At 44.3% G+C, this 17,411-nt stretch overlaps 1 protein-coding gene and 1 long non-coding RNA gene across 2 annotated transcripts in view; one reads left to right on the forward strand and one right to left on the reverse strand.

Annotated features, from left to right (window-relative positions):
• The window catches only part of LOC138570105 (prostatic acid phosphatase-like), a 507,576-nt gene that overhangs the window by 273,499 nt on the left and 216,666 nt on the right, over window positions 1-17,411 (reverse strand). The window contains exons 4-5 of the mRNA XM_069648717.1: window positions 5,283-5,435; window positions 208-303 (exon numbers count right to left, since the gene is read on the reverse strand). Of these exons, the coding sequence (XP_069504818.1) occupies window positions 208-303; window positions 5,283-5,435 (249 nt within the window). The remainder of the gene's footprint in view (window positions 1-207; window positions 304-5,282; window positions 5,436-17,411) is intronic.
• LOC138570106 (uncharacterized) overlaps window positions 1-17,411 on the forward strand; it is a 266,534-nt gene that overhangs the window by 135,292 nt on the left and 113,831 nt on the right. The window lies entirely within an intron of this gene.

Raw genomic sequence — 17,411 nt, forward strand, 5'->3', positions numbered from 1 at the left:
TGTTCAACTGTTTAACCATTTTTCTTTATTGTACTGTACCCTGTTTTAAATGTTCAACGCTTCAGTTTAAGGCGCTTTTATAAAACACAAATGAAATACAAAATACAAAAATACAAATGGGTAGGTATCATAATGAGGTTGGGTTTCTGGCAGGCATAAGATTACTGGGGAGCAGTGAAATGCAACTATCGCTCAATAATCACTTACCTCGTAAGGTTTGATAAGGTCTAGAAACTGTGACGATGATAAGGTTTCTTTTGTAAGTGCTTTGTACCGGGGGCAGTAATAAGGGAATTCCAGGAGCTGAAATAAAAAATATAGACAGATTCGGTCAGATGTGCCCTTGAAATGCCAGGCTTGACAACTGTTGCATGTCGGATAGACAGCAGAATGACGCTGACAGACTCCAGGCTGCTCAGATTTCCATAGCAGCATCCTAGTCCTTCAACTTCCATGCCCTTTTCTAAATAAGCAGCCACTCTATCACTTGGAGAGGTGTGTAAATAATGACAGAAGCACCATATTCTAATACAAAGTGACACATCTCAAGGTAGAAATCAATCCACAAATTACACCTTTTAATGGTATTAAGTTTGTGTTCTCAAATTCAATTTACTGTAGCCAGTTTGTAATTTTGACCTCTGCAAAGGGCTGAGGACACCCACCTGGAAATGATGCAGATGCTGTATAAACCGAAATATTATGTAATAAATTATACAAAAAACACATGATCTGCAGTAATGCAAATTGGCCAATTGGGTATCAAAAATCTAGGTCCTGCTTTTAAATGAAAATGTGTTTAAATCAGAACCAAATGTCAAAGGCATTCATCTTCTTTGACATGCATCGCATAAACGCTTTGTCCTACTTTTTATTGGCACTCCCTCTCTGTACCTTTGGTGCTTAATCTTGCTACCCACACCCTCTTCAACCTCCTGCAAACCTCATCCACCAGTGGAACCACCTCAAGGCAGGGTGGCTTGCCATGTACAATCACTCTATCCTTAAATGACTTCTTCTTCAAATTCATCGATGGGCTAACACCCCCCCCCCTCCTCCACCCAGCCATACTCATCCTCTGTACTTGGCTAACTCCATCTCTTGTTCCTCATTCCCTTGCACTCTAAGTCCTCACACCCACATCAACCTCTGAGAAGGCACCTCTTTCCCTTGAAAGAACACTGAGGCGTCTGGGGGTATCATAGCATACCCCGATCAGACATCCTGTCCCATCCTTTCACCTGAACACAATTAAAATGATAATGCAACATATGTTCATAAGTCAAATCGATACTCTTATAAAATGTATGTTTGTAACCACGTGTCAGTGCCATCCCCCTCTTACTTCCCTATGCCTCCATGCTGCACCTGGTCGCTGTAGCTGTCATTCGAGCTCATCTAGCAATATAAGACATCCATCCATGGGATTATCCCATCAGACATAGGTGCTCACATACAGAGTGTCTTAAATAGGATATACCCCATGTACACAAAATAAAATGCAAAATGAATTGAGTGGTGTGACTGTAGTGCACATGCAATCCTTGCAAAGCTTGTGGCTCTATCAGGGGCTGAAATGAGGACAGGTCTTGAGTGTCACAGTCAGAAAGTCAAAAACATGCATGTTGTTAAAACATGGGATCACAAGGAGGTGAACATGTTTCAAAACATGGAACTTTTATTGTGTTCCTAAGTGGATATTATCCTCCCAGCTGGAGACTAATCACACCTCTTTAGTTCCCCACCTCAATTATGCTCCTCTTACCTGAGAAATTATGTATCATATGGTAGAATACAGAGAAAAATCGAGCCAACATGGCTAGTCTGATCTGAAGCAAAACTAAGTAATTTGCTATCTTTTATATAGAATGCCTTAAATTGCACAATACAATAAATGTTGCTGTAGCCTCAGGATTATGTGACTTCTTTTAGATACGTTGATCTTGATCTCAATAATAAAAACAAGAAATTGAGTTCCCGGACCTAAAAACCAAAGGAACCTTATGCCTAACTCATCATCACTAGAGTCATGCCTCACACATTTAAAATGTTCTTTAGATGGCTTTGATTACTATTAGCTCAAAATCATGATAATGGGAACATTCCAGAAATTAGCTTTTTAAGGCAAAAACGTAAATGGTATCGCAGACAAGAACGCCAAAATAACTTGGTGCAACCCAATGATGCTACATTGTGTTGGGATAGAGGAGGTTTTTGTGTGACAGTGGGGCAATGGACAGATTACAGGCAATTGGCGGAGGCACCTCTGATATCAGAGGAATCCTGGACCATTTACCTGGACCAGCTGTTCACTAGATCTGATGTCAATTTCTCGGTTGATACCGCCCATACCTCTGGGTATGTTCTCTGCTTAGGCCTCTTCCTCAAATTCAGGAGTCAATTTCATACTTTGGTTATTACCTCAACCCAGTAGTTTCTGGTTATCGGTTAGCCATAGCACATATGTAATAAATCACCAGTTGCTCCCCATCCTCTTCAACACAGAGATGAGCTAAATGGGAAAATGCTACTGAATCTCTGTGGCTTAGATGACACCTAATGTAAAGTTTGTGGGCTCTTTCCTTGATTGTTGTATTTCGCAATGCCACATTTGTAGGTTGCCATGATTCCTCTGAGATTTCCTTACCCAAATGAAGTTCCCAAAGTGATGTATATGGAATATCTCAAAAGGGTGTTTGTATAGTTTTGACACATGTTTAGGTCTGTAAGATAGAAACTACTATTTTGACAGCTGAGATAATTATCCAGTTCCTCAACTACAAACATCTATAGCGCTGTTGTTCATCCAAAAGAGAAGAATCCTCAAACTGTTCAAAATACAATGGGACACCATTTTTAAACAATTCCCTAAATTCTGTTGTGCCATTTGTGAAAAAGAGACAAACGTTAAACCCAGGGAAAAATCTGAATTGCTGATAATTGTGGGAAAGGGGGCCTTCGTGAGCAGATAGCTTGAAGTGTCTGTGAAAGTTGTCCCGCTTGAGGTCGACAGCAATAAGCCTACCTGTAATCTATCTATAGACGACAGAAAGGACATTCTTGTCAAGTGGACAGAAGGGACAGCCTGCTCTATGATCAGCCATTTATTATCACTTTCTGTTCCAAACCAGGCCATCCAGGGAGCTAAATGGGCAGCATTAAACTACCTTAGTAGGTCTGGAACACCCAATCACCCTGCCCAACTCAACTTAATTAAAAGCATACGTGAACCTTATGTGACTTCTCCCAACCAGATCAATCTAATGATGTCCCTTTGCATTTTCTGGAAGCCTAGTTTAGGTATGTGGGAAGGAAATGCCCGAAACATAGATAGTAGTCTAAGAATACCATTCATTTTCAGTCCAGCAGATCAAACCAGGGTGCTTCCAATGTACTGTTTCTGTCCACTATATTATGTGTATAAAGTAGTTGGAGAGGGTGGGGGGAATTTCTCATTTTAATGCCCAAATACTTCAAGGCCGGTTTCTCCCATGGAAATGAATCATAAGTAGCAGCCAACATGGAGTAGATAGTGCATTTTTCAGAGATCTTCAACCCTCTTGATTTAGCACAGTTCACCTTGTTACCAAAATCCCTTTTACATTCTTTCAAAATGCTCCCTTTCCTGGGTATCATGGGCATAGTGTCAGTCATCACAAAGAGAACATCATCTGCATAAAGTGACATTTTGTGGGAAATTCCAACTGTTCTGGATAAGTTGCAGAGGTCGGACAGTAGAAGTAGGAAGATTAAGAAAGAGGCTGTTGCAATAGTCCAGCCTACAGAACAAGGGCTTTGGAGATGGTGAGCTTTTGAGGGAAGGTGAGAAAAGGTTGAATACCTCTGAGGAGGTGCAGCTGGTAGTGGGACTTTTTAGAGACGTCCGAGATGTGAGAAGAGAAGGAGAGAGTGGAGTCGAAGATGACCCCCAGATTTATTGCCTCACTAGCAGGTGGGGGCGCAGGGCCAAGGGAGGCCAGCCAGTGGGACATTGGGAAAGCGGGGGAAGGTGTCCCAATGAGGACAACACCTAAAGACTTGCGGCTGCATGGACCATTGGCCCTAATATTCATTTATGATCCAATAGTGTTGTGTTGCGCTGTGTCCGCTTAGTATTAGTGCAACATTTGTGGGGACTTAGAGTGGTCATCATCTTTATTTTATATGTTGATAATTGTCCCTAACTTGAGGGGCCATTTACGCATACTCTACCATTTCGGGGATCATTATAAGCAATAGTTGTAATGGTAAAAGCATAAAAGGAAGTGGTATTTTAACTAGCTTTTTCTTTTAAATACCACCTAATTATGAGTTCGGATCTCATTGTGCGCTTACTGCATGTAGTAGATGGACAGTAATGCATGTGCTAAATAGGTCAAGCAGTACTTTCTCTGCACCCAAGCGATGTGTGACATGCAATCATATTGCATAATTAGAGGTATTGAAAAAGCAAGTTGTTTTTAAAATAGCACATGTTTTAATGGTTGTTCCAATACTATTAATGGGACCCCTAAAGCTCAACAGTATGGCGAGTAAAAGAAATGGAAAAGCCCCCAAAGAGAAGAAGTTAGGGCTCTCAAGGGAGATGATGGCAGGTGTGGATAGTTTATCTGGTCACATATTGACTTTGCCGTCTGATATTCCTGGTTTTGCTCTGCCCATGTTCACCGTAGGGCTGCAATTCAGGAATCATTGGGCTGGGTGAGCTACGCCCACTTGTCATGGGGCACCATCCCTGCTTCTTTAGCACTGTCTGCAAACTGTAGAGGCAGCCTGGAGACTGGTCTGCAAGCCTTCCATTAATACCCAAATAAGTTCTGTATCTGATTGTTGAACTTGCTTGAGTTCACTAAGTATGATCCCTGCTGAGTTTCTTTCTTTTCTTTCTGTCTTTTTCTTCTGTCCCTTGACTCCATTAGTTAGATTTTATCGGTTAATTCATTATTGTTACTATCCAGTTGTATGGTATGCTTCTGCTCTATTTTAATGTCGAATATTTGACTGGTTATTGCTATTTTATTTGTTTGTATTGCAAAATAAAATAAAATACATTCAATAGCCAAATACAAACGTCATACCCTGCAGGAGTAGTTCTATGCATATCCGTCTCCAGTCTTGCACATTGCACACATCTGAAATGGTGGCTGCGCCAGGGTGGGTGGCTGCCCCCCTCTGTCTCACCCATGGTGCCCAGTGTGCCGCAGCCTCCCGCTGGCACACTATTATCCGCCCCGCCTGGCACCAATAGCTGCCTCCGCTACTGACATCACTCCCACACTCACCTGTTCTTCGGCTAATGGCACGGTGTGCACCGGGATGGGCTGCCAGGTTATGTTTGGATTCCATATCTGCTCACCGCTGGGTGGATACAGGCCTGCCAGGTTGGCCTGCGCGCTCATAAGGGTTCGATCGATGTCCGTGCTGCGCACATACACCTACATTCAGAAGAAAAATAAAGAACCTAAGTATTCAGACTCCAACTACCTTCTGTTCCTTCTGAATGGGGAAGGGGTTCAACTGTCCCACGCTGGAAAGATCAACAGCATCTGCACCTCCATAGGAAAAGGTGTCAAGCAACCACAACCTGAGCCAGACTTGCCCTGGCCAGCTTGGCTCCAGTTCAGCCTTTCAAGAGCAGGTTTCACCAAGGTTCTAGTGTCAGGGTGCAAGGATTAATGAAGCCCCTGGTAAGGTGACATTGGGTGCCCGCTCCCTTACAACGGGCCAGATTTCATGGAACAAGGATATAATGTCAACCCCTCAGCTGTTGGCGGCCATGTTGGTTTTCTAGATTCGCCTTGTTGATGCATTGCCCCTTCGCAGGGTCCACCTTTCCTCACCTCCGGTGTCCCGCTGCAGAATGAACCTACATCTGTGGCTATGAACACGGCTGCTTTAGTTTAGGAGTAGGTGACATCACAGCTTTCTCGACATAACAGAGGGGGGCGGAAACCCCAGTGTCCATTTCAAGGACTGCGAGTCCTCCCAAACTGTTTACAATCCCAACCAAAGGTGCAATGGGCGATACAAATGGTACATAGTAAAAATAACTCCAGAAAAATTGAGAACACTGAAAATAAAGGTAACGAAAAGGATTATTAAAAACACTAAGCTAAAAGGGAAGAAAGCAAACATAATCCATAAATAAATTTATACAATTGATCAAAGCAAAGCGGAAAAATACTTTAGACTTGGAGAAGTATGAGAGTAGGTGAGGAGGATAAATGAAGGTTTTAAAGCTGGTGTTGGGGTGCAAGGGGATCCCCCTTTTTTTTTAAAGTATTCTTCCACGGATAAACACACAAAAAATGGTGCTGAGTAGTGCAGAGTGTTATGCCTCATATTTAACAAGCATTGGCAATGCCAACAGTTTTGGTTTTTGTGTAGGCATTGGAAAGGCACTTGCCAAGCAAAGCCGTATTGGTATTAACAACCCATTCTTGGTAGCAGGTGCAAAATGGTGCGAGTACCTATGCATGTAATAGTAGCGCCTGGCAAAAGCTTCAAACTTAAGCACAGCCCAAAAATGTTGGCTTTGAAAATGCTTGTTTTGAACATGACTTTCTAGGCTTTGCCAATGCTTGTTTTTAACAGGACTTTAGTGAATGACATGCATCATGTTTATAAATCGAGTGGCTGAAGACAGGCCTGGTAAGACATTTTTATCACACCAATAGCCGTTTACAACTCCAATTAAGTCATTAACTCTCTGAAGGCTGCTTTGAAAAAACACTGGCAGGCACTTTGAATGAAAAGCCTGATGGTAAGGCTTGACTAAAGCGAGCTCAGAGTTCCCTTGCATCGGTGTTTTGGGCGGGCAGAGGCAGGAATGGTTGGGAAGGGCCATAGGGAATTAGCATGGCAATGGGCAGGCAATGGGTGGGCACATAACTAAACAACGCCTACAAACTGTGTGACCCTCCTCAGATGTCATTTCTCTCTACCCGTACTCCAATGCAATAGCTTCGGTTTATAGGTGGCGCTATAGCCCAAACTAAAAATCAAAGAAATACAAAACACCTTCTTAAAATAATATGTATATTTGGACACACCTGCGTGTTTTTAAGATAAAAACAAATGCAATTCTAAATGTCCCTCTTTGCTTAGGGTGGGCAGATGCATGTGTCCCAAACAGACATGAGGTAAGACTGCTCTTTCGACTGTTAGAGAAGTCACGCGTGTCCTGTCATGGACGCAGCTTTTCTTGGCACACTTTCGATGCTGTAAAGCAAAACAGACCGAATAGTCATACCAGGGGAGGTGTTGAGAATATCCGTAATTAACATATAAGAAACATGGCTACATGTGGAATCGTGATGACGTGTACGTGCATAATTGCATATTCATATTGGGAAAACAAACTCCTGCAACCCAGGAAAATATAATTCCTTCAGAAAGCAGTAGAACCAGGGTAATTATCAAATGGATAACATATATGGGATAAAGTCCCCCCAGTCCCCTCCACTGTATATCATAAGACTAAGTGACCGAGGAGTTCCATGACCAATTGGAGGAACGAGGTCGAAGGTCAAGCTCCCAAATGCCACGGAACTCCCAGGTAACTTGAAATAATATTTTCACGTACCGGTAGGGAGGGTATTTTATCTCTATAATTCATGACCACACACTGTCCTCCCCTTTCATTTTTTTTTATTTTGCTTTTTTAAAGCGCTCACACAGCCCGCAGGCATCAACTGTTTTTTTTAGTTGCGTAATTGTTTTTTTTGTCTTAGTTGCGTATTTATAATGTGCTTAAATACCCAGAGGTTTCTAAGCGCAGACCGAACCTGTGTTGCTTCGTGTCGTCTTGCTTCCAAGGCGAGCACATTGCCGCTGAGCTATCTTCCCGGGATAGCTGTCTCCTTCCTTAATTTAATGTAAGAACTGTTGTAATTGTTGATACATAAAATCAGTGTAGAATATGTTTGGATTAGAAAAACTAAAATGCAACTTCTAACGGGCTATAGTAAAATAGTTTAAGCATTTTAAGAACAATGCATCAAAAGCATTATGTGCTTTAAAATAATTGAAAAACTTGTAGTTATATACTTTCACTCGTGTGTTAAACTCCAGCAGAATACAAAATAAACATACTGTCATAAACAGTTCCCTATTGATGTCTGTAAAATGTCAAAGAGACCTAGTTTACCAGAAAGGAATTTGAAAAGCTAGCCACAGCTTCAATGAAGCATTGCAGTGACAGCTGGAATTCTGCTCTGTCCTGGCTCAAGCAGTAGGAATAGTACTGTGACAATAACTGATTACAGTGCAGTAGTGATATCCTTTACTTGCTACAGGTCAGTGGTGATGTCAGAATCGGTGACCCTCATGACAAGCATCCCGCCAGTAATTCCAGCGGGATACTGGGAAACTGCCCCTACCATCTCCACCGCCTCATAGGACTCCATGGGATGGGATTTCCGGAATCACAGGCACGGGTAGTACCGGTGCCTGGGATTCTGGCATTTATTTGCTGGTAGGAGACTGGCCTCCAGGTAGATCACTGCCCCCACCTGTAGACTTGTATTTCCCCAGTCTGGAAAAAATGCCAGTGTCGGAATTACCGGCATTTTATCCGACCAGGGAAGTTGTACTGACCCTGTTAGTGAGGCTTCTAACTGGAGACAGCGGCCTGCTTTCTGTGGGATAATAATGCAGCCTCTAACGGCTTCTGCTACCGCTGGTTAGTTTGATACTCGCCAAGAGGCCCCCACGCAAAGCATAGTAACTGTGTTTAGTTCAAAACCTGGGGCAAGGAAATGCTGCCCAATGGACAGTGGAGTATGCTGAAGGGCAGTTGCTGCAGTGCAGAGTAGTCCAGTGCAGAGGCTATTCAGGCCAGTTCATGCAGAGAAACACTGGTTCAGGGGAGCAAGTCCTACACTAACTGGGCTTGGGAGGGTACTGCGATTGAGACAGCGGCACCAGTCTCCTGGTGGTGGGGCCCAGCCGAAGCATAAGAGGAAACATGACGCACTGCAGCCCTGGAGTACCCTGGAGTATGTTGCGGAAATGCAACTCCTCTAGGTCACATGACCACTGTTAACTGCCGCTTTCCTCCAAGACTACCCTGGAGACCTCTCCCCAGTATTCTGCCCAGTCCCTACACCCATGGCACTGCGTTGGCTACCTAACCAGCCTTTCCCCTTCACTCTGTCTTCTCCCCGCTCTCTGCTCCCTATTCCTTCACTCTGTCCCTTACTCTGCCCTCTACTCCCTGCCTCCTCTGCTACGCTCTCACTCTGCCCTCTCACTCACAGTGACCACTTTCCTTTCAATCTGCTTCAATCCAAGATGCTCCTAGCCTCCCTCTGCTTTCTCGGCTCCAGATAAGATTTTGGAATGGGAATATTTTATTAAAGTTGGGAGTCCATTTTTTTTAAGAGAGTTTACAAGTCATTTCAATTCCTAAACGAGGCTATTTTTAGGTAAGTAGAGACACATTTCTACTAATAAGCATGTTTTGTAATCTGCATGTATCGCCACCGAGTCAATCATACACATTAAAAGGAGCATATTGATCTTGAATGTCTGCATCACGCCAGGCAGTAATCATGTTAGAGGTCCTTACTGTGGCTCCATGTCTGGAAGCAGGAAGCAGGCTCCCTTCTGTTTGTTTATTTTTCTATTTTTTGCTGGTAGATTTTTAACTCTGTTATTTTGGGGGATGGAGTATTTGTCTGTTTTGAGGCAGTAAAAGTAACTGGTGGTCGCTTATCTGCAGCGCTGCTTCTAATACTCACACTGTCCTTATACCCTCGCTCTGCCCCTGGCCATCACACTGCACCCATGCCCCTCGGGCAGCCCTCTCCCCTCACTCTGCCCCCGCCCATCACACTGCACCCATTCCCCTCAAGCAGCCATTTCCCCTCACACTGCACCCATTCCCCTCCAGCAGCCATTTCCCCCCAGACTGCACCCATACGCCTCAAGCAGCCATTTCCCCTCACACGTTACCCATTCCCCTCCAGCAGCCATTTACCCTCACACTGCACCCATACCCCTCAAGCAGCCATTTCCCCTCACACTGCACCCATTCCCCTCAAGCCGCCATTTCCCCTCACTCTGCACCCATACCCCTCAAGCAGCCATTTCCCCTCACACTGCACCCATTCCCCTCAAGCAGCCTTTTCCCCTCACACTGCACCCATTCCCCTCGAGCAGCCATTTCCCCTCACATTGCACCCATACCCCTCAAGCAGCCATTTCCCCCCAGACTGCACCCATACCCCTCAAGCAGCCATTTCCCCTCACACTGTACCCATTCCCCTCCAGCAGCCATTTCCCCTCACACTGCACCCATACCCCTCAAGCAGCCATTTCCCCTCACACTACACCCATAACCCTCAGTCAGCCCTCTCCCCCACTGGATAACTCTTATCGGGTGGGCGTCTACGCTCTTCCTTCTAATAATTACAAGTAAAACGTTACTACAAGTACGACGTCTCGTTGGTTCGACTATCTATAGGACCCTAGATTATTTGGTCCACTGTGATTGGGTTAGCTATAACCCCAAGCATAAATCTTCTCTTTAATTAGCAGCATGCACAACGGACACCCAGATACAGGATGCCCCAAGATTCACCCAGCCTCCCTTCCATCAGTCAGTATGTGTCAATTAGTTGGCTGTGGTTGGCCTCCAAACTGTAGCTTCTTGTCAGGAAAAGTTATGGTATCTTCTACTTTGGGTGACATCAGACGTTGGTACTTCTTCGCGCTTGGCTGTTCACGTGTTAGCACACTGTGAATTTGCTTTGTTTTCCATCTATTTGTGCATTTCATTCTTACTTTCGGCCACCACCTGCCTGGGCCTCCTTATCTTGACCTTCACAGGGAGGCTGCTCTGCTCCTTAAGTTTCGATTCTCCGAAGTTGCCACCCGCCTCCCATTCTTGGTTTGACCTCGACTTCCCAGACATGAGCTGCTTCTTGCTGAGTTTCGGTTCAGGCCTCTCTTCTTGCCTTTGCTAGAACACGAATCCTGGCCTGTTCGACCCTTAGTAACCTGGGTTAGTACTTTTTTTTGTATATAGTGGACTTGCACTTATATAATGTGCTTCGTTGAGGTAGATTATGTATAATGGCGCATGCCGCTCTATTCTTCTACTAAGCATCACAAGCCTCATTGGTTTCTTAGCTTCTTGCATTACAAGTATATGTACAGGCATTATTTGGTTAAATATCTTCCTCTTGCTTTGCAGTTCAAGTTTCTGTATGTTTCAACATTGTCTCTCCTTCTAGTTTCACAATATCCTTATTTATCACATTTCGTCTTTGTGTGTCATCTTTTGGTTGTCGTTCGATCATCTGTACGTCTGTCCGGGCCCTCGTGTCATCATCATTCGTCTTCAATTAAGGCCTCTTGAGTTTCTTCTGGGACAGTGTTTAAGCACACTTCACTTGTGTCATTTGCTGGTATGGTTGTCTCAATTGATACCTTACTGTCCATGGTTGTCTGGTTATTGGCACTTCAATAGGTATTGTTCTTCTGATTGGTACTGGGCAAAGCCCGAGTGTGGCTCTCTGCTGGTTTATTTGCTCATCATACGTCACGTATCTCGGTGTGAACGTTCCTGGTACTTCAAAATGGGCGACTGGAGTGCAGGTTGTATTTGGGACTTTCTCTACACTCCCCCCTCTGGTCTGTTTATCGACCACTTCCGCTTCCTCTTTTGGATTCATCTTACTTGGTTCTTCTGTATCCATTTCTTCTTCGTCTTCTGGGTTTGTGCATGATGGGGTGAAAGAGTGTCTCTTTGGAGTCCATATTTTTATCACTCCTTTCAGGCTTCCTGCTGTCTTTACATGTTCGTCTTTAGTCCATGTCATTAGTTGACATTGTCCATTCGGGCTGCAATAGATCCATTTTCCTTCATAGTTTCTGTGTTTCCTGGGATACAGAAACTTTGTTCCTTCTGGCGCATACTCGCTGGCCTTCACAAAGTCTCTTATTTCGTCATCAGTTAGGTCTCTGGGCTTCCATCCTGGTTTGACATCAATCACAATTTTCATCCCTATGGCTTTCTTCGCAGTTTTCTGGCATTGTGAGATTATTATCTTGATGACACAAACTCCTAGTAATATCATTACTAGTAGGGCTCCTAGGAACCTGAACGCATCTGCCATCCATTGTGGTACCCATGAGAACAGGGATCCAAACCAGCTGTCATCATCAACTTCTTCGGTTTCATTGATCATCTGGTTCGGTAGGTTTGTCAGCATACCTATGGCTTCTGTTGAAGTTCCATTTTCTTCGTTGTGAGAAGGTGTGAATGTGCAACACGATTCTTCGATTTTTGCACAAACTCCTCCATACATAGCTGTGATCATGTCAAGTAAATATCTGTTCTGTAGAGTCATCAGTCGGATTGCTCTTAACTCTTCCTTAATTGCATTGAATCCCTTTACTGTCGAGTTGATGGTTTGCAGTAACTCCCATCTGGTTATCTGCAAACATTTAGTGTTTGCTCCAACCTGGTATCTTGGCATGAGGATCGTTGTGAACACTGATGAGGTGAGGCTGAACAGCCTGTGTTCATATGGGATTGCATGAAATGCTTCTTCTGATTTGGCAGAGAAGTCATTTTCCCTCTTCATTCGGGATGTCAGCTCCACAGATCTCTTCTTCCTCAGGTGAGCATCTACTTTCGGGAAACTGTCAATGTTCAGGTCATTCTTTGGGATCACTAATGCTGGAACGTGGACATTCACTATCGTACATATGCTTCCCCAGTTCTTTGGCAGTCTGATGTATGCTTTGGATCCACACGCCCAATAATGATCCATAATTACTGCAGTCCAATGCGTCATTCCTGGAGCCTCAAAAATCCGTCCACAGTTCTGATTCTCTCCCATCTTCCTCATGCCATTGTTCCTGAAACACAATTTCGGGCTCTCTAATGGCACTATCTGTAAGGGTCCTCCTCTGTCTTCGACCCATGTGAGTAATTTTGTAAGTTTTGGCCATAGAGGTTTGCACAACCTCTGTGAGTTTTCTATTGCTTCCTTACAGGCTCCAAAAACCATCCAGGCTCGGCAGATTACTACTCCTTCTTCCCATCCGTTTGGAGAAAGAACTGTTCACCAAATTGGCATTTGGCCTCTGTTTTTACAGATCTGAGCCTCTTCTGGAGTTTTCCCTTGGACATTCAGCCTTGGGTTTATTTCCCATCTTATCCCTGCTCCTTTAACTTCAGGTTTCTCGTACCTGATCACGTGATTCCTACTGTGGGCTCTATTTCTTGTCTTGATGTCCTGGATAATCATCTTCATCGGGATAAGCTGCTTCAGGTGCCCATTTCAATGAGGCATCACTTCCCATGAACTGTCCTTTGGTGTTGCACATTGCGACGTGTGAGAGAAAGTGTGCTGTCGGGACATCAATTTCTACGGCTACGAAGATCTTGGACTTCCCCATGCTGTATGGTAGGAGTGCACAGACAAAGCATTCGCCTTCTAAATTTCGTCTTCCAACTTCCTTCATGTGTTGGTACCAAATGTTGTTTCCCAGATGTGCTGTGCTATACAGGTAGTCATTTATTTCATTATTATCTTCATGTAGGCTTCTTTTGATTCATAGTATCTTCCTGTAGTTTGCTATAACTACTTCCCTAAATGCATCTGTATGACTTTTTCTTGCTGGTGGACTCTTAGGTATTTCGGTCCGTGGTATAGGTCTCTTCACTTGCGCCATTTGAGTGGACAAGCATCTGTCGGCTTCTATCTGATACTCATGCATTTCTCTGCTGCGTGAAAGTGCCCATGCCACCCACCCTAACACCGGTCCGGTATATGGCTAGCTAGACCTGGTGCTTGCCCCTTGTGTTGGACCATGTGTGCTTGTAGAGTCAATCTCTGTCGGTTTGTTCTTCAGTTCCTCTTGTAGTTTTCTTACTCTGGTTATGTGCGGTAGTAGAAGATCTACTAACATTTGTGTCTTTGCAGTGAGTTTTTCTGAGGCCGCTTCAGTCCTCGTGTGGGCTTCTGATATGACTGCTTTTGTTGGCCTTTCTCTTGATTCTTCTCGATTCCTTTCATTATTTCCTGGGACTGGTTTTCAGCAGGCACTCTCATCTCCTCCGCTGCTTTTGTTTGCGTTTCTGCAGTTATTGATTCTAGGCCCATATTGTGTGCATTCTGTTTGGGTGTGTGCGTGTATGTGTCAGTGCTTTGTCTTCATTCTTTTCGTGCCAACCCTGTCTCCGGCTTTCCTGTTGATTTGTTACCACAGGTGTGTGTGTATCACTACTAATCATGTTAATTTCAAGTTTATCTACTCTATCATCAGATTTTCTAGGGACTGGAATGACTATATAAGGTTTTGATGCTCTTGTGGATTTCATACGTACATCATCAGGTGGGTGTACTGAATTTGGAACGCTTCGTGCACCAAGAAAGAATGCAGTTCTGATCGTTAATGACAGGAACATAATGACAATTATAATACATAAGCACATTATAATTCGGTATGAAAGGCGACAGTATTTTCTTCCAGAGAAGCGAGGATGCCTCTCAGATTTTGGGAAGACCAGGTTACTGTTCTGGGCCCCAATCTCGATCTTTCACCGAATGTTAATGTTATTGTTCCCCCACTCAATGTCGTTCTTCGAACAGTTTTGTATCGAAAGTGTCAAGTGCTTCACAAGTTTCCCCACTCTTGCGGGAGGTAATTGTCTTTTAATACAGGATGTAATTCCCTTGCTAGACTATGGAGAAAATAGATTAGACTAACACTTCGATGAGTAATTTTTACTGTGCATGTTCAAAATACATAAGTTCCCAGTCCACTCCTCTAATCTGCTTCAGTCCGGAGGACATATTGGACACTCGACAGTATGACGAAATAGGGAAAAATTACAACAATATAACAAATGAATTCTTGACTCTGCTTCCTCGATCTGTCCCTCGGCGGAAGGTTTCTTAGAATCTCCCCAGATAATCTCTCTGATGATTTGAAAGTTCCACTTGGAGGATTATTCCATGCAGGAGCATCCCCAATTGTGCGATATTAGCTGGATTTCGGATGAATGTGAGGACGTCAACCTCGATAGGTCTCCCCACTAATTCAGGAAAGTTAGCAACTATGCGAAAAGACACTGTGCACTAATCTGCTGCCTTCTAGTGATAGGGACATTCAGGATTATGTGTTATTTCCTTGACGTGAACAATGTTTTCACTGTCCAGTCGCATGGAGTGCGACTAAATAACTAATTTTGTTCAACAGCGGGCTCAAATGTTCGGCATTTGCTGGATCTTGAAGAAAGGTCACGTATCTGTGGTTCTTCCGACAATAGATGGGCACTCTTCGAAAGAAAAGTGTATTGATGAGTTCATCTAGTATCGTCTGTGGTGGAAGCATTTATGTCCTTCTCACTGTACTCCGGGAGTACGATTAACTCTTCTGCAATGACAGTAAGCAGGTGTCTGATTACCTTCTCGTTGTCAGGATCTTGTAGAAAGTCTGTGACACTGGTGAGCCTTCCCACCAGCGACGGATATGACACTAAGACTATGACACTAAGACTAAGTGGAAGTAAGTAACCACATCCTTTGTGATGTCTCTGCTGTGCGACACCATAAGGGTTGCAAAAACAAAGTCTCAGTGTGTGAATCAGGATACTGTATTTGCTTTCAATGAAAAAGTCCTTGATCAAAGTTTGTCATAGTCTTTCCCTCATCACGGTTCACGTGTGATTCAGCTCACAAGTTGTGTCAACAAAACGCGTTGTGGCTTATGTGCGCAATTTCTTCTTCACCCTGCAACTAGGATGCAGAGTGTCTGTTGTGTATGTCCTTATCCCCTTTTGTCTAGAGGAAGTGTCCAAATGAAGCCACAACTTGCAAAAGTTCTTTGTCTTTTCTTCGCTGCTCATGCGTCCTTCTTCCACGTCATGGATCTCATCTGCATGTGCTGTGGTTCTTCCCCGTTGTCTGTAGTTCCTTCGCGGTGGGGTGCTTAATGTCATTGAGAAAAATCCATGCTCTCCTGCCCTGCAACTTCACAGCTGACGGAGTGCAGTCCTCCACGATGAAAGGACAATTGAATCTTGGCTCGTCCCACCTTTTCCTCGTGTGATTCTTTACTAACACAGTGGGCCTCATTACAACTCACCCGGTATGGTATGTAAACCTGCTGCCACCGTTGTTTCCATACCGGGTGATCACGACTCCTGCATGAAACGAGATGGTGCCGGTGTTTCCATGATCCCCATTCCCATTGAATCCTGTGGGAGTCAATAGGAATGGGGATTTACAATACTGCCTCCGGAATTCCCGGGTCACCGGGCTTGTAATGGCCCGGTAATTCCGGGAATCACGGAGGCGGAATGGTAATACGAGTCTGGCGGTAAACAGGTGGTTTTACCACCTCGGTTACCGCCGGACTCGTAATGAGGCCCAGTATCTCCAGGAAGACGAGTGGAACACGTAGACCTTGAACTGGGTCTGTTGCAGTGTCTCCTTCTGTGTTCTGTGCTGTGCTGCACCCTTTTCGTTGTTGTTGCAGCTGGTCTGAAATTACAGTAAGGCTGGATGTCATGCAGTTCATATACTTTTGCATTTCCGATCCCAGGACCTCTCGGGTTGACTGGGCATCACATCTAGCTCTGTCTCGAGGGGTTAGGGGAGTTTTCATTCTCCTTCCTGTGACTATCTCGTGTGGTGTAAGATGATGGTCGGAGCCTGGCTGGTTCCGAAGAGCATACAATGCCAAAGGAAGGCAGTGCAACCATCCCCTCTTTAGAATAAGCTTCAACTTGGCTTTCCTTTCCTTTAACAAGCCGTTGAGCCTCTCACAGATCCCATTACCTTATGGATGATACGCCGACGAGAACTTGTGCTTTATACCAAGCAGCAAGCTAATCTGTTCAAAGACTGAATTTACAAAATGAGCCCCATTATCTGACCTCATCACTTCGCACACCCCCCACCTAGGGAACACTTCCCTCACTAGGAAATTGACCGCACAGGTAGAGTTTGGGTGTGTACATGTACCTGCTTCTTTCCATCTAGAGAATGGACACACAACGACAATTAAGTATCTGTACCCGTTGCATACTTGAATCATGTCGATGTAAGTGCTGAAAAGGCCCATTTGGCCTGGGGATGACTCCTCTCATTACTTTTAATGTGTGCCCAGCGGTGAATTGCTGGCATATTATGCAGCTCACCATAAAAAATGCAACATGCTCAGATAAATTCGGTATAAACCAGTCTTCCGTGATCGTTGCTGCTAGATTCTACTTTGTGATATGCACTGGGTAATGTAACTGCTCCAGTGATATTTTTAGTAGGGCTACAGGCATTACCGGTTTACCAGTGCTGTCTTGTCTCCACAAGCTGTCAGAGGGGTTTAAAGAACACCCTCAACATTTCCACAGGTTCTTCTCTTCCTGCGGCACCTCCCCCTGAATT

The sequence above is a fragment of the Ambystoma mexicanum genome, chromosome 2q, assembly GCF_040938575.1.
Source record: "Ambystoma mexicanum isolate Mex_15411 chromosome 2q, UKY_AmexF1_1, whole genome shotgun sequence".
Taxonomy (NCBI): domain Eukaryota; kingdom Metazoa; phylum Chordata; class Amphibia; order Caudata; family Ambystomatidae; genus Ambystoma; species Ambystoma mexicanum.